Here is an 18,323-nt window from a genome sequence, read left to right as displayed (position 1 = left end):
GTTTTGAAAGGAAAGTAAAATTGTCAAGTTAGGCTGTGTCGGTGGCAGTAGGGTAGACTGAAAGGAGACACTGCACACCACCACAGAAACACGCAGGATCACAAGGAATGACTACAACAACCACAATGCTACACAACTGGAAAACCTACAACAGAGTTAACTCAGAAGTGAATCAAGAGAAATACAAAGTCTAAATAGACCAATAATGAGATGGAAACAATAAGTGATATTCCTAAAGATGGTCCAGGACTTGGTGACTTCACTGCTGAAATTTACAAAAACAATGAACCAAGAGCTAATGCCAATGCTGCTTCCATGATTTAGAAGTTGAAACTGGAGGAATGCATTCTCTGGATACCCAGAGGAGACAAGAAGACAGCCACAGACTCACATACAAATATTCTCAACTGAACTCAACAGCATAGCAAAATATAACACACCATGAGAAAAGTATTTACAAACCATCTTCTGGTAAGGGATTCATTTGGAAAATACTAGAAACTCAAAAGGCCATAATGCCATAAAAACAATCCAATTTAAAAATGAGTTAAAAACCTAAATGGATACTTCTCAAAAGATAGACAAATTGCTAGTACATGAAAAAAAAAATGCTGTCTCTCTGATCACCATGGAAACACAAATCAAAATTGCAAAGAAGTAGCATGTCACCCTCATTAAAATAACTATCATAAAAAGATATAAGAAATGCTAGAGAAGATATAGAAAAAGGTAAACTCTTACATACTATTGGAAAGAATGTAGTTAGTACAGCCATTATAGAAAACACAACAATCCTCCAGACACTAAAAATGGCTGAAATTGTGAACGTTCCCATGTCTATCTGAAGATGAAATATCATAGATGTGCACTCCCATGTTTGTTGAGCCTCTTCACATAGCTAAAATGTGAAAATAGCCCTGATGCTCCTCAGTAGATGAAGGCCAAAGAACATGTAGATAAATGTACAGTGGAATATTATTCACTTGTAAGAAATGAAACGACGTTATTTATTGGCAGCAACATGGCTGAAACTGGAGGTCATTGTTGAATGAAACAGGCCAGACACAGGACACACACTCTCATGCATTTGTGGAAATACTAAGTCAAACTCAGAAGAACAGAGTAGAATAGTGACCACTAGATTCAGACAAGCAGCGGGGAGGGTGGATGGAGTTATAATGAGCTTCAAACCACAGACAGGAAGGATACTTCTGGATCTTCTTTAACACAGTAGGTAACAGATAAACCACCCATATTTCACAATAATTAGAAGTGTATCTTATTGCCCTGATTTTTTATTACAGATTATATATATATATAATTACCCTAATACAGCCCATAAAAATGTACACGTTTATCAGTAAAGCTAGATGAATCCTTGTATGTGGCATACAAAAGGCACATGATGATTTCTCTAGTCTACTGGGCTAATGGGTCTAGAAGGTGTAACACAATGGGGATTCAGACAGAGTTACAGGCAGGGAAAAACAGGCCTAACTAAGGTCTTAGCGTGAAGAAACATGTATCTTGCTACATTTAATGGTTTTACTGTCCTATTTGGGAGACTTTAAAAAAATAATCTAATTGGATTTTCTGGGACATTTTGAAGTTTGTTTAAATTTGTCATTTCAGCTCGACGCTCTGTCTGATGACAGAGTATGTGATTTTGAAGACCCCACCTTGGCTCCCCTGAGAGATACTGAGAAGTTTGAGATTGTGCAGCGTTTGTTTGCCTCTGCCGACATTGCCTGGAGAGGATGCAGTTGTCCATTAAAGCCACCATCCTGAAGGACTCCTGCATCTTCCCACTGATTCTTCATATCACTCTAAGTGGGCTTTGCACTCTAAGCAAAGAACACGAGTAATGTCTTTGCCTGTCAGAAGTATGTGCTACTGGCCAAGGCTGGGTACTTTTTAGAACTGAGAAAATACTTTAGGATTTGGGGCTAAGAGTGGTGACTTTCCACACTGAATGTCTGCAAGCATTGTGAATGGTTTATTTTCATCAGAGGCCTGGTATGCCAATAGACAGTGACCCCTGGTGACCATGGTAGATTCCAACATCTGAGTCACTGAGGGAAGTGTCAAGGGCTTTGTACTCGACTCATCGGTCACTTTATTTTCCACTCACTCCTGTTATAAAAACCAGGAGAGTCTGAGACCTCAACATTCATCTTAGGCTATGAATGCTACAGGAAAGCAATTTCTCTTCTTTCAGACATGCTGTACATTACTTGATGACTGGGAAACTTTAAATGCTACCAGAGTACATGAAACAATATTATATTAAGGCCATCTGACTTTACCCACCTCAACGTGGGGATTTAGATGAATTCCTTTTATTTGACTTTGTTACGCTTTGATGAACATACTATGTCTAGAACAATTCCAGTGCATTCTGGGAATTTGTCACATGTTGCAATTTCTACCAAAGGAAATTTGGAACTATGTAAAGTTTGCTATTCTGTTTTGATGTCCTTCTGCTTCAGCAGTTTTGGATAGTCTCCCCAAGCCTCCCGATTCCACTGAAAGTATTTGTTACTATAGATCAGATTCAATGCCTCTGGGCAGAAGCAGCAGGGAGATGCATGTTAGCATGTAGTTTCCATCTCCACTTCGCCCATGCGGCCCCTTCAGATTATAAGGAAGAGTAACAAAAATGAAATAAAATGAGACTCCACCTCATGCAGCTATCTTTTACAGGGCTAAAGTTGTACCAGCAGCACTGCTCAGAAATAAACTGATCATAAATTAGGAAGGAAATGCAAATGTGTGTAGTTGTGAGAAGTTGGTACTGTGACTCAATTATTTCTGACATAAGACATGAAGAGCAAGCTATGAACAGAACATATATGAATCTACAGGTGGAAAACACACATGTATGGGCATGAGAATGCATGTCTAGAATTCAGGAGAAACCTAGCAGTGGTGCATTGCAATTCAGGGACTTTTTGAGATTGGGACAAAAGGCAAAAAGAGTTACTTCCTTACCTTTATATTCTGGTTGGAGTTTTATATTATCCTTCCAATGATGGGTCATATAAAATAGAAAACATGAAAGGGTAAGTGATTGTTGGTCAAGCATGGGAACCTCAGTTGGGTCTCTGGCACCTATGTAGACTGCCAGGCATTGTGATCACCTCTGTGATACTATCACTGGAAGGCAGAGATACCAGAAAGACATCTCTACCCTCTATGTGCACGTGAACACACGTGCACACACACAAACAATGGGGGAAAAAAAACAAAAAACCTGGAGAACAAAAGAGGAAGACATCTCTAGCCTCTACGTGCACATATGAACACACACACACACACACACACACACACACACACACACACACACACACACACACACACAGAATGGGAAAAAATAAACAATTTTTTTTTTTCCTGGAGACACCAGAAACATCCTAAAGTAGCATGTTCCTGAACACGAGGTATGGAATCCTAGAACCCAGCATGGGAGAGCTGCAAAGGGCACTTCTGGAAAGGCTTCCTGCTGCCCAAAGCCACACTGCTGTTGCGGTGGGTGCCTGCCCTCTTCCTGCAGGCCTAGTGTGAAGCTGCGACCCACAGCAGGGCTGCTTGCTGAAACACAGGAGTTCTCTCTCCTGGGCAGATGGGAAGTGGCCAGAGGGACTCATGCTGTCTAAGCAGAGTCTTTGTTTCTTTGATCCTGTATTTTAATCTTTCCCAACTCTGAAATCCTTTTCTATGAAAGCCATCATCATGCACCAGCCAGAATAGAAACAGCAGCAAAAGGAATCTTGGGTGAAAAGTAGAGGCAGGTGAAAATTTATTTAGGTGGGAAAAATTTACATCAAGGACTTAAAAATCCATTTAAATCAAAGCTAATGCAAAAATCCTGTAGTTTTATCTCTTAGTTCTACCTGTAAATGAAACATTACCAATTTTTTCCAACAAGTATTTCTTTAAATGCACAAAAACATTTTATCAGGAATATGTAATCTCACAAACTGAACACTGTAATAATTTTTAACTGTATGTGGAAATATGTTGAAAGATTTATAGTGAGTTTCTGAAACATCAGTACTTACTGTATTATAGGAAATTAATGTATACAAGGACAGCAGTGATGTTTCTCTTTGCAGAAACTAGTAATGCAGATATCTAGAAAGCAGGGGTGCTTAACTTTTCTTTTTAAACCTTTTCATCAGAAAGTTCCTTAAACAGCTTGGCAAGCTTCGACTTTTATAAGCATGTTGTCTTCTACTGAAAACTCCTTACAGTTGCTAAAGAGGGTGGGGCTAAAAAGAGCATGTGTTTGTGTTAGGAGGAAAGGTATGCAAAAATGAACTGGGGGTGGAGAGGCAAAAAGTTTCCACAGCAAGTCATTCACATCAAATGGTCTTTGTGGGTTCTGACAATTCAAAAAAGCTTGCAGAAAATTTCATGTTACTGAACACTTGTGCTGGCTCATTTTATGTCAACTTGACACAGGCTAGTCATCTGAGAGGAGGGAACCCCAACTGAGAAAATGCCTCCATAAGATCAGGCTGCAGGCAAGCCTGTAGAGCATTTTCTTAATTAGAGATTGATGGGGAGGACCCCGCTCACTGTGGATGGTGCCAGCCCTGGGCTGGTGGTCCTGGGTTCTATAAGAGAGTAGGCTGAACAAGCCATGGGGAACAAGTAAACAAGAGTTCTTCCATGGCCTCTGCATCAATCAGCTCCTGCCTCCAAGTTCCTGCCGTGCTTGAGCTCCTGTCCAGACTTCCTTCAATGATGAACCGTGATGTGGAAGTGTAAGCCAAATAAACCCTTTCTCCCCAAGCTGCTTTGGTCATGGTGCTTCATCACAGCAATAGCAAGCCTAACTAAGACAACACTATTGCTCATTTTTTTGTGTGCAAGATATCACTTAAAAAACAAAACAAAAAAACCCACATAAAACAACAAAAAACCAGTGTTACTGAAGAAATAAGAAACCAGCATCAATTTTTATAAGATGGCATACAGCGAAAACAATCATCTACTTTGAATTTCATGTTCAGATACATATGAGCTATTGATGTAGGAGAAACATGAACTAACAGCAGCCATGTTATAAAGGACTTACTAATAAACTTGCTCAGGAGATATTAAGTTACAAAGCAGGACTTAGCTAGGGAGTGCCACCTCCACAGGAACTGGGAGATAAGCTGTGTGCTAACCAGGCTCGTCAGAAATGGCAGGAAAGAACATTTTGTTCCTAAAACATAACTGGAGTTTAGGACTCCTGAGACGGTTCACTAAGACTGACCAGCTGTGAGACCCATCCCTGTATCAGAATACGAGTGTCTCTAGGGTGGCAAGTCAAGTGAGTGGCACAGGGTGACAGTCATCATTAAGTCCTGATCTGCCAAGTGGGCAAGGTGACCCTGGATAACAAGCACCCCAGACAGAACCAGGCACATGCTATTAGAGGATTTTTTCCTCTATTAATTTCTATGTGCTGGGAGTGAGTTCTCACTGTGAAGGCATGTTCATTCTATAACAATACAGCATCTAACTGGCTCTATCTGTAAAGACTAAGGTATTTCTCACTTGGACCACGCTTACTAGCAGTGCTACCATTAACTAGCTCTCTGACATAAGATGTAATCATGTCTTAACTGGTAAGGCTTCTGGCTCAATGCAATTTATAGCTGAGAAGGGTTTTTGTTTGTTCTAGGGTGTTAGCATGTTCCCTGGACCACGTGGACACAAAGCTTGCAAAGCACTCTATCTCTGAGCCCCCACCCTCCTCAACTGAACAGTTTTTAATGTTGTGATCTTTCTTTCTTCTTGACTAGTTTTAAGTTTCCTCTAAGTTCTCAGGCAACCTTGCCTAGTAGAGGAGGGAAGCTAGTTTTGAGGTGTGGCCTATCACATTTATGTATATATTGCCTATTCAGTTTGCCTTGGCTCAATTGTAATAAAGGCAACTATTTCAGACTTTTGAAATGAAGGCTGGGACTACTGCTCAGTATTGGAGCATGCGCAGCACATGCAAAGTCCTATACTTATGCCCCAGGACATCTCTGCTCTGTGGCAGTAACGATTATTTATTGCAGGAGACTAAAAAAGTGGTAGTTTTATATATAAGAAATAAATGGTCAACTTCCAAGTTATAAGTGCCATTTATCTTAACTATCGATGTGTTAATTCAGTTTGTGTGAGTGATTAAAAAACAACAAAGTAAAAATAAAAACAATAAAAATGGCCATTCTGACCTGTGTCCTGAGGTTGTCAGTTATCACATCACTGTGACACCAGCCACAAGACAATAAGCAATTAGAAAGAGAAAGAAGTATTTTCTGAATTTGGGGTCCACTAATTGGATGTAACTGTTAAGTATTTTTTTCTAATAAAGATATAGGTGCCCATTAAGCTTCACACTATGGGTAAAACCAGGTTGCAGTGTAAATTTTAGGCACAAGGATAAGGAAGAGCAGCTTCAGGATGCTCTGATGTAAACATCAGAGGATGTCAAATCTGTGTGATTAGTGAACGACTTGCTTAGCAGCTAGGGACCTGGACTGGGAGTCTAATGGGACTCCTAGGTTAGGACCACCGGAAGGCAGACTGTCTTCCAGACTGTAGCTCAGTCAAGGAGCTCTCTTAACCCTGGGATGGCTTCCCCAACAGTTCACCACCTGCTCCTTCACCTTAGAATGAGGTGACTTTACAGGGACTGAAGGAGAAGCAACCTCGGGTAAGAGAACACATTTAATAAGTACTCTCAAAGGCTTACCACATCACAATCACAAGTCATCCCTTAGAGTTGAAGATGAAGACAGGTATTAACCTAGCCCCACACAACACGTGGAAGGTAGAGGGAAATTAAATGTTCTTAAAAAATCACATGGTAGGATCTTAGTCAGCAGAAGTAGCACAACTATTTTTAACTTTTATAACGAGAGATTTTTTTTTTTAAGACAATCTTGTAGTGTTTTGCCCAGTGGTGCAACCATGCTTACCTTAGAAAAGAGAGCATCATTCGCTCGCTTTTTAGTCCACTAAGGACGTGTGATTCTGTGAATTTTTCAAAAGTCACTCCAGGATACAAAGCAACAAGATGAAATGAGAAATATTTTTAAAAGAATATAACTTTAAAGCTAAAACAAAAATACAATTTAAAAATAACCTTACCTTAAAAAAACTATAGAATTATTATCTTCAGGTGTATCATATATACTTACAAAAAGACCAATATGATGCTGAATTATTCATCAAATGTATTCTTAAAAATCTGTGAATAATATTGTTATATACAATAATCTCATTATTTAAAATACTGAATTTCTCCAAGAACTCCAAATACATTACAGATGTTATAAGAATTCTCACAGCAATCCCTTGGAACAGGAGGCGCACAGGCACTGTAATCTTTAAGTCTAACTTATAGCACAATTTCACTTCAAAGTTGAAGTAAATATTTCCCAAGAGGTCTCCATCCAGAAATGTTTTTTCTTACGGAAATTAAATTCTAATAATGAAAAACAGTTTTCCGGGCTTAGTTTCTCTAGTAAAGTCTTCAGAAAGGAGATTAGCATCAGCTTCAAGGTAGAGCCAAAGCTTCTTAAAAGAATCTAAAATAGATCAGAATGTCTAGGAGTTTGAAAGTAATTAGAAGCCTTAGAACACTAGCTGTAACATGTGGGCAAATACATTTAGCTTTATCATTCATTACTTTTTGGGAGATAGTTACATATTATACACATAGCTTTGTGTGTGTGTGTATATATATATGTACATGTTTTTAAAAAATGAACTATTTATGTGCACAAAACTTCAGGACTGCCCTTTTCTTATTTAGTATAAAGATTAGTTACTGTGGAGGTAAGGTCCTCCAGTCTAATTCTGTATAATGAAGGACTGTTTCATTAGACACAAAAATAAGTAGATGGCTATTTTCTTGCCATTTTTAAACTTTTTATATTTTGAATTTACCCATTTAAAATAATTATAACTAATTTGGTGGCCTTGGCAATCAACTTCAATCACTAAGTCATGATACTTGTTCTACATAAAAATAAGTATCACTTTAAATTAATTTTTGAAATAAGGGTCATTTCTAGTGTTGCTGGGGATTAAGCCCAGATCTCACATGTTAGTCAGGCACACACTCTACCAAAGTTATAACCCCATGCCCTTGTTGTTTCTTCTTTTGTTTTTTGAGACAGGACCTTGTTATACCATGCAGGCAGGCTAGCCTCCAATTTGCAATCCCCCTGCTTCAGCCTCCTGAGTGCTTGTATTACTAAGCCTGGCAAAATTATCATTTTTGGCCAGAGTAGTACCTTGTCATAATCAATGTCCAGCTATTGGATTATACCGCTAATGAGCTTTTTTTCTAAACATGTTTAATAACTAATTTGGCCTTTTAAAGGAAAAATTTTTACAGTTTGTATAAATAACTTTACTAGACTCCAGACTCTAGGGTTTAGTCCTATTTGGTTTATAATGATTTCTATTTTAGAGAGCTATGGTCAGCAATTGTATCAAGTCAGCCAAAACATACACTCCTGATGTATTTGACATCTGATATCTAAAAACACAAAAACGGAAACTGCACAATAAAAGCACAGTAGTAACAAAGTTGAAAATTCTACTATAGGGCATTGAATATATTCCATTAGCAAAGGTTAAATGACTTGTTCAGAGACATCATTTCTACAGGCATTTGTACACTTGAAAACGAAAAAATACATATAGCCATTAGTTGTAAAAAAAAAAAAAACATGCCCTGAATGCTGAATGTGGACACTCATCCCACAGTGCATTTATGAATACACATACAAATGTTTTCCCAAAGAACATGCATGTATGTGTATATTTTACCTATCACCAATTATTGAACACCACTGTAAGCCCTTTCATCTTCAATTATTATAAATACATGTGTTATGTTAGACCTTCCCAGGAGAGAAGTATGAATTTCCTTGATCACAACACCTAGGGAGACTCCTGGTATGAAGCCTGATGGTTCCTACGGACTCAGGTGGGGACTTGAGTTACAAGTTCAGTGAGTCTTCACTGAGAAACAGTTGTACCTTCTTAATATTGGCATCTATAGGATAGTGAACTAAACTGTATCACTTCATTTGGAGAAATCTGTGATTAATTATGTTGTCAATCATGAGTATCACTTATAATAGAAACAATGTTAAGCAGAGATGATACGCCAGGTAATATACATTTTTGTATCACACGAAAAGGATATAAATACATATGCAACTACTGTTTCTGTTGCATCAAGAGGGTAGAGATATTTGTGGATAGACTGCTGTGCGGATATAATTTTCCCAAAGCTGCTTAGAAAGGCTTCAAGAAGTAGCATGAAGGTACATCGGGGAATACAGCACATTTCCTGAGAGCACAGAACTGAAATTCCTCTCCAAACTTACAGTGTATTGAAACATTAAGTCACAAGGTGCCATGTAAACACTGTGCTTTGACTTACGCTGCTTTGAGAATTCAATAATTTTAGCAAATACATGTGGTTTAAAAAGTTATTAAGAGTGTATGATCCACTTTGTTAACAATTTCCTGTCCCAGAAAAAAGAAAAAGAATACTTTGGCTATGAAATTCTAGAATTAAAATGTAAAAAGCCTCAAGATTCCCTTTATTAACAATATGGTAACTTAGGTGTTTTATTATGAATAAAAAATACCATGTGAATATTGCTTACTACCATATATATGCACATATGTATGCATGTATGTGTATATCTATATCAATATCTTTATATAGATGGATATATTACTTTGATGAGGGGAAAAACAAAATCAGAATTCAGGTGTCTGAAGCCTGTCACCAAAGACACTCATCAATATTTAAGCACCAAACCCTTTAAAATGTGACTATTCTGAAATGAAAAGCTAGCAGCAATATAAAATAAGGTTAGCTTAGTCAGTGATGAGCTGCCATCACTAAACGCATATACTTAAGGAAGAATATATATACATTTAAGACTCCTAGAGGAGACTATCAACCAAGGTGAAGGTGGAAATTTGCACACTGGCAATGCAGCTAAAGGATTTGGTTCCTAATCATTAAGTAACAAAAAAGTGTATTTCCTAACAGAAATCTAGAGTACAGAACATTATTTAGTATATATAATGTATGTGCTATGAGTGTATATATGAATAGCTGGCAATTATTTCCAAATTTTGTAAACCGTTCAAAGGATTTGGTTTTCGACAAAACAGAGAACAAATACCCTAACAAATCACTTCCCATTTCATAAATCACATCTGATGATTAACAAACAGCTTGCAGCTTAGAAACATCTTTAAATATCACAAACATTTGCAGAGGCATATTTTTGCTGACTATATCCTTAAAAAACTGACTGAAGTAATAGGTTTGAAACTTTTATATTTGAAAATAAGTAAACGTTAAGGTGAGTGAAGTTCTGCAGATAAGGCACTCTCTGTCTGCATGACCTTGCTTCCAACCCGAGCTCACAAAGTAACTAATGTGCAACATTAGTCTGCATCAGCAATCACTGCGACAAATGAAAAGAATAAGCCCATAGAGAGTGCAAGCTATTGCTCTTCATTGTATTCACTAGAGAAAGAAAGAAGGGGGGAGCTGATCTCTCTGCACAAACAGGAAAGAATAGCCATACTCTGGAGTAAGAGGTGGCCTTGAAAAGACTGGATGTCAGATTACTATAGAAGTGGATTAGCTATAGCACTGATATTCAAATTCTGCTTCTGTAAGAAGTCTGATTAAGAAGGTCAGTAACTACTAATTTTTTCTAATGAGAATAATTGACCCTTCACTAAACACTGAAGAGAATGATAGCTTTACAAAACTATTTCAAGTATTCATTATCACAGTGAAAATGTGAGACCAATGTTAGAGAGAATGATCTGAAAATTCCTTTGATGAAAAAGGTAAGGGTACTAAATCAAAACCTACAAAATGCTTGAACGCATTTCTTTATGTGATATGAATAGAAAGATTATCCATAAAAAGTTAGAAAAATTAAGAGAAATTATATATTAGTACACCTTCCCAACCACAATTATATAAAAATTCCACCTAGTGCACTGTCATTTCAATCTACATAATAAAAATGCCTCCATGTGGCAGACGCCTTCTACCTCTTCATGTATTCTCCCAGTAGAAGGTTTACTTGTTGAGTCACTTTTTAAAAGTTTTATTTAACTGTTAGCCTTATCGAATCATCAGTACACCCAGCTAATAGGGACCCACTGTGGCTCCATTCTTAGTTTCTCAATGGCAGTTTTGCAGTTTCTCAAAGGCTTTGTCTAGATTGTCGTTTACGATGATCAAATCAAAGTAGTGGTTGTAAGCTCTCTGAATCCGTGCACTTTCATCCACTGTTTTCTTCAAATCAGAGTCCTGTGAATGTTAAAAAAAAAGTCTGCATTGTAATACACACTGACTTATTCAGACTAACGTGAGTAAAAAATGAAGGGGTTGGGTATTTGTTGGAATTCAGATGCCAATCCTCAATATCTACCCTATACAGTGCTGAAGAAGGTGTTACCAGATATATCTGATCATGTTGCCATCTTTCCATCTACTTCCATGATTTATGAGTATTCTACACCTTCTGTTCTGCTGGCATTAGAGTGAAATTCCACTTTATTAGGGTGAGTCCAAGATAATGCAAGAATTACTACAGATGCCTGACTTCCGGTTGACTTCTAGATACTCCTTTTCAAAATAGTATTATCTTATGACCTGGGTAAAGCCAGGACTCCAGCCTGTAGTGGCTATTCAACTCAAAGTCCATTTGCCTCCTGTCACTTAGAAGGGCAGAGACTCTTACAAGTGTGATTTGAAGATTCTAGGCTGTGCCCAAACACACACCTATAGATGACTTTATTTCTGAGATTACTGTTCGCATTTCATCAAGTACTCCTGGGTGGTTTGGGACAACACAGGGAGTGGAGTACCTAAGTGATGGGTTTCCATAAACTTCACTACACCTTCACATGGAATCCTCAAGCAGGGATTTGGATCCTATTAATGCCTGCAAAGTCTCAGAATCAGTAGATAAAAGTGAAGCAGAAAGGGCTCCTGCTTTTTGGTAGAAAAGGTAGATGAAGGACAAATAGAAAATTTGCAACTTGTAAGTACTCTAGAAGAAAAACACACTTAGGCACAAAGACTTTTAAAAGGTCTACATTTAGACAGAGTGATGACAGTTAAGCTAAGATCCAAGGAAGAAAGAAATTCCAGGACTACACAGGGCCGTAGATGGAAAACTACAATGTACACATTCCAACACTGATCTTTTTCATGGTATAAAACTCAAGTTCTGTTATAAAGTGAAGGACTGTCACATACAGGCAATATTGTTTCAAATCCTAACTATATCTGGTAAATCAATTTTCATTCTGTAGCACTTTACATAGTGCAGTGACATCCTAAGTATGATTAGATGGCATTAAACATACTCAGAAGAAAAGAGAAAATAAAAGTGTTAACTTGAAAAGAGCCCCCTACCGTCAAAAGCTTGGTGGTGATTCCTGCATCCACCACAGCCTTGTGCATGGCACGCAGGGTCTCTAGCTCTGGAGCAGCAATAAATACCACATAAGGCATGAACTCCGATGTCCTCAACACTTTCAATGCCTGTGCAAAAGTAATTACAAACCAATTTATATAATGTCAGAACTTGAAGTGTGCTGGCCGTAGTATAAACAGAAGTCTATCTGTCTCTTTGCTAAGGTTAAGAATATAACTTACTGCCTGTGCCCTCTGTCCTAACTCGACACAGTACTTCCCTAAATTGTCAAGCCATTTACTTTGCTGTAAAATCAAGGGTTATTAATCTTTGCTCTTCTTGGCTGTCTGACGTTTATTTATGTATCTAGCTATGGACTCATAATGAAGTTGAGAAAAAACCACATTCCCAGCTTGATAAAACACACTCCTCATACCCTATATACAGTCAAAAACTACCCAGGAAAATAAAAATTAAAAACAGCTTTGGAATTCATGCAACTCACTTGTGGGTTGACATCCAAAATGCAAGTCCTTCCAGTCTGTACAACTTCAAGAATAGAGTCAATCTTAGTTCCATAGAGATTTCCTTCATATTCCCCATGTTCCAAATACTTTCCAGCTTTAATATCTGCCTCCATCTCTGACCGGGACACAAATTTATATGCCTGTCCATCCTTTTCATCTTCTCTGGGCTTCCGTGAAGTAACTAGAATAAAATAGTGTCGAGAACTTGCACAAGGACACTGTAGATTGAGAAATATAGACTAAAACACATGGACAACTTTGCATGTTCCATTTAGTACATGGACTTAGCTAAATTCATCTATCTCCTGGTTTTGGAAATAAAGTTTCAGACTACAGCCATGCACATTTGTTTATTCATTGTCCACATTTTCTTTCCCATTAAAATAGTAGCTATGATACAGACTGTATGGCCTTTGGACAGGAATGCTTGCTGATCTCTAATTTAGAAGAATGTTTAAAGGGATGGTTCTCAAATAAACTTTGTATCCAAAGTGTAATTTTTAATTCAACTTGAAACTTAAAGCATACTTATTTAGAAGTCCTAGGCCTGGCGTCAGTGAATAAATACTTTTTACTTATGAATGATGCTCTCCTTTTTCTTGAAGATTCTATTATAGCCTCCCTTTCCAGTTAAACATTCTTAATTGACTGCCCAAAGGTGAGCAAAGTTCTCCCACCCTTAGCTGAAAAGACTGGATGTCAGATTACTGAGAACTGTTTTCTTGTGACACACACACACATACACACACACAAACTCTAACAAGGAGACAGGTGACTAATCAAATAATAAAAATTTAGGTGCTGTACCATAACCACTAGGTAACTGGAGAAGCTACATTAAGCTGAATGGTCAGTTTTCCTTGATTTAAAAGTACACTTTGAGCATGAGAAAATACAAAAGAATGGGTACTTCAGGAAGCCAGACAAGTTAAGACCAAAGGCATGAGTAATGAGCTGGAGGAGCTTGAAAGAAGTATACTAAGTGGGGAACAGTATGCAGAGTTGACCTGACCAAGGCAACTGTTGATTCTATAAGCACAAAATCCATATTAGAAACTTCTGAATGCTTTCCTAAGTGTGTAAATAGAACGCGGAATGGAATTTTAACTTCAGTCTCAGACTTCACTGGAGTCCTGAACAGATGCTAGCATTTTAAGGATGTACTGCATCTTTTGCAGTTTACCAAAACATAATTATCCTGGTCCTGGGTCATCTATCTAAACACTACTATCTTAGGTATATCCAAAAAAGAGTCAATGAGTTGTGAGTCACAGGTTTAGGGAACAATGCATGTTTTCTTTTCTTTCCCTACACAGTAAAATTTTCCCCCAGAAGAATGCTCAAAGGCCTATGTTGCCGTGTCACAGCAGTGGGGTGGTTTGTACTCTCGCTGATGGAAAAACAAAACTGACTTTCCTAGGCTAATGCATGCATGCATGTATATACATGTCCAAAAGACAGGCCACTTTCCTGAACTCTTTGAAGGCTCTCTCCTAAGGAAGACAGTGAGAAGAAACATGGTAGTTAACCTTCTCTATCTGTTAGCTCTGCACTGTACAGTCAGCGAACGATGGATGGGAAAAATTCAGAAACAAACAAACAAAATATCTGTACTGACAATGGACAGATTTTTGTCCCTTGTCATTGTTCCTTAAACAATACAGCTTAACAGCTATTTATAAATCACTTAACATTTTATATATACAGGTATCATAAATAATTCAAATGACTTAAGCATCTGCAGAAAGTTTTGCATGGGGTATATACAAAATTCTATGGAACTTGAAATATTTCTGGATTTTGGTTATTTTGGGGAGTCAAGTGGGGGGTGAGTGTGGTTATCCTGGAACTGGTACAGAGAAGATTGCAGAAGCTATGGTATAAGAGCTTGGCGGCAAGGTTCCAAGAGAATAATTAGAAATTCTAATACTCTTGGCCAAGAAAATTTGTAGTATGGAAATCTCCAATGGACTCTAAAAAAAGGATATTGAAGACATACTACTTGGAAAGTCAAGACAAATAAACTCCAGCAAGCAAGATCTTTTGCAACAATACTCTTTCTCTTTTCTTTTAGCACTCACTTCTTATAACATAGCTCATGAGAAACTGAAGTAGCAGAGGAGTTTTTATTACATAAACCAGGTAATAAAAAAAGTCAGACCCTGTCCTTCCTAACACAGCTACTGTGCTACAGATCACAAGATCCACGAGGAAGGCAGGAATAGAGCACTGGAATCCTGGCTTCAGTTTTGATCAGAATTAGCCTTTTTCATTTTTAATGCCTAAAAAGGAGATTTGTTTAACAAGATGCCACAATTATGAAAATGAAAGAACCAGAAAGTTATTGACTCTTCTAGAGGCCTGAAGGTAAAGAAGGGAAAAGGAGTACAGATCATCAGAGGCTAGATAAAACCCTAGTTCTTTCCTTCCTGAGCTCAATCATTCAACAAAGCAGTTTTACTAGCTGACACAACATGAGTCAGGACACTAGGAAAGAAAGCTTATCTGTGTGCTTAAACATGGTGAGAGCAGACAGATGTTCCTCCAAACTCAGGCAAAGCTTTTATTTTCTATGTTCTATTCCTGACAGAAGCTTAAATCACTGGATGAAAGTTTGTGGAAAAGAGCTGCACTGTTTCAAAATATCTCTGAACAGGTTGCTTAACTGTAAACTACAGATTTGCCATGGAAAAATCTACCAGATGTCACAGTAATTAAATCAATGACCAACATTAGCATCAGCAATGGGGCACAAAGACAAGATGCAACTCTCCTGGTGAGTACCTGAAGTTAGGAGGAAACAATTGGACAAATTCACACTAAGGGACATTTACAGTATTAGTAATTACATTAAATAGATAAAACTCGAAGACATTGGCAAAATAGATTGGAAAAACTGATCAAACTATATGCTGTCTACAAAAGACATTTTATACTTAAAGACACAAGTATGTTGGAAGTAAAGGATTAAAAAAGACATACATGCAAGCAGTACCCAGAGACAGCTACACACATCAGACAAAACCAACACTGAGACAGAAAGTTATTGCTGGAGACAATGAAAAACATTTTACAAAGACAAAGGCATCGATTCATCCAGAAGTAAGATGTTCATCATAAACACAGAAGCTCCTGTCTACAGCAGACTCTCCAAACACATGAAGCAAAATAGAACTGAAGAGAGAAACAGACAGGTCAACAAAAGAGCAGGAACTCTCGAGGCTTCCAGTGATGGAGAGAACAAACAGAAGGTCAAAGGAAATGATGACTTGAATAACGTTACAGACCAGCTAGACAGACTATATCTATGTAGCACTCCAGTCAACAATAGGAAAATGCATTTTCCCAAGTGTACAAGAACAAGGAACATTCTTCAAGACAAGTGTTTGAGGCCATAAAACAATTCCCAGTGAGTTTAAGGGGAGTAAAATCACATATGTCCTCTGGACATAGTGAATGGTATTATTATCACTAACAGAAAAATCTGGACAAATAAAAAATGTGTGAAATTAAATACTATACTTCAAAACAGGTCAAATACGAAATCACAAGGTTAGCAAATACTTTGAGAGGAAAATGGCGCTGCTTTAGAGGAGCTGGCAAGAGTCCTGGGTGCTGGCTGCAGTCAGCACGCTGTCCTGTCTGCTTTGAATGAGTGCAAGTTCAGCCATCATAGCTGTGCAGGACTCCGTCAGCCCTGCGGGGAGTGTCAAGAAGTAAAGACACCACAGGTGGCTGACTGAAGCCTACGGATGGCTTACAATGGACAGACTTCTTAACAAAAATGAACAGGAGTTAAGTGTCTCACTCTATGTCACCCAAAACTAATGGACTGCTGTTTTTCCTTTCACTTTGACTTCTGACCAAAAAGTAAGTTTCTAGCTCACCCCAATGACTGCTTTCATGAATGAGTAGGAAGGAAGAAGGCTGTGGTAAGAAGCCAATTTTAGACCTGACTAATTGATGTGTATTGTACAACTGTCTTATTATCAGATTATGTTTTAAGTCTCTAGCATCAGTGTGAAGAGAAAAAACTGTTTCATTACAGTCATCTATTTCTAGAATTAAAAATGACTAAGATGAATGCAAACAAAAACTTAGAATACAACAAAATTCTATCTTGTAACTAAATGTGTTTATTAAAACGAAATCTCCAGTGAGTAAGTAACCTGACTTTCTACCTAAGATAACTAGGAAAAGAGCTCTTTGTCCCAAAGAGCAAGTAGGAAAGAAGAAATAAGATTAAACTGAAATAAATAAAATGCATTATAGAAAAATACAGAAAATTAGTAAAATTTAAAAAATTTCTGAAAAGAATAAAATTGACAAATATTTAGGAAGAATTTATTAAATTCAAGAATGACAGAAGGAAGATGTTACTGAGAACCAAATTTGGTAAAGAGAACTGTATGTGGATTTTATCTGAATGAAAGTGTTAAGGGGAAAATAAACTGAGAACTTTGGAAAGCAATAATTAAATACAGTAAAAGGAGGTAAAGAAGTGGGTAGAAGGCTGGAGACAGATGAAGGAATGTTTACTACCTTTGGATAGTTGTGCAAATGAAAGCATATAAACACAATTCTGGTTTCTGAGAACATATTTATTATTGCTATTATTGAACCAGCTTTGTTAATATGAGATATATTAACTTTAAAAAGATGAAATAATTCAAAGGGGAAAAATCCATTAAAACCAAAATGAAAAAAGAATCAAGGAAGGTGCTAGACAATGGGAAGACCTGCTTCTGGACAGGCAGAAGCAATACTGTAAAAATACTAATCCACAGATTCAGTGCAACCCCATAAAAATTTCAATGACATTCTTCACAGAACTAGAAAACTCCATACTCAGAGACAGAAAAAAACTCTGGATAGCCAAAACAACTCTAAACAGAAAGAACATAGCTGGAGGAATCAAATTACCTGACTTTAAATATACTACAGGGCCACTGCTGCAAAGATAGCATGGTACAGGAATAAAAATAGGCCAGAGAAATATACCAGAGTACCAGAAATAAGCCCACACAGCCATGGACACCCAAGTTTTGATAAAGGTGTCAAAACATACACTGGAAAAAAAACACAATTAGTAAATGATGCTTATAAAACTGAGTACCTGCACAAGAATGGAATTAGATCAGTCTGTATTTTTTATTCTGAAAAAAACAAAGAAATTCAAAGTGGATCAAAGACCTTAACTTAAAACTTAAAATGGTGAAACTGCTAGGGGAAAACATAGTGAATGCACTTTGAGATATAGAAACAGTATAGAATGTTCAGAAGAGAAAAACCCTACAGTATAGTACATAGATCCAAG

General features: G+C 37.5%; 3 protein-coding genes across 7 annotated transcripts in view; 1 reads left to right on the top strand and 2 right to left on the bottom strand.

The window, feature by feature from the left end:
* The window catches only part of Gsdme (gasdermin E), a 61,089-nt gene extending 58,326 nt beyond the window's left edge, over positions 1 to 2,763 (top strand). Inside the window, 2 exon segments of the mRNA XM_028892637.2 lie at positions 1,633 to 1,744; positions 1,747 to 2,763. Coding sequence (XP_028748470.1) covers positions 1,633 to 1,744; positions 1,747 to 1,865 — 231 coding nt within the window. The 3' untranslated portion in view covers positions 1,866 to 2,763.
* The window catches only part of LOC119086172 (MAGUK p55 subfamily member 6-like), a 563,311-nt gene that overhangs the window by 424,587 nt on the left and 120,401 nt on the right, over positions 1 to 18,323 (bottom strand). The window lies entirely within an intron of this gene.
* The window catches only part of Mpp6 (membrane palmitoylated protein 6), a 56,419-nt gene continuing 49,234 nt past the window's right edge, over positions 11,139 to 18,323 (bottom strand). Inside the window, 4 exon segments of the mRNA XM_037203751.1 lie at positions 11,139 to 11,247; positions 11,249 to 11,365; positions 12,479 to 12,607; positions 12,985 to 13,187. Of these exon segments, the coding sequence (XP_037059646.1) occupies positions 11,188 to 11,247; positions 11,249 to 11,365; positions 12,479 to 12,607; positions 12,985 to 13,187 (509 nt within the window). The 3' untranslated portion in view covers positions 11,139 to 11,187.

The sequence above is a fragment of the Peromyscus leucopus genome, chromosome 3, assembly GCF_004664715.2.
Source record: "Peromyscus leucopus breed LL Stock chromosome 3, UCI_PerLeu_2.1, whole genome shotgun sequence".
Classification (NCBI taxonomy): Eukaryota; Metazoa; Chordata; class Mammalia; order Rodentia; family Cricetidae; genus Peromyscus; species Peromyscus leucopus.
Note: the sequence above shows the minus strand (reverse complement) of the source record. Positions and strands in the feature narration are given on the sequence as shown.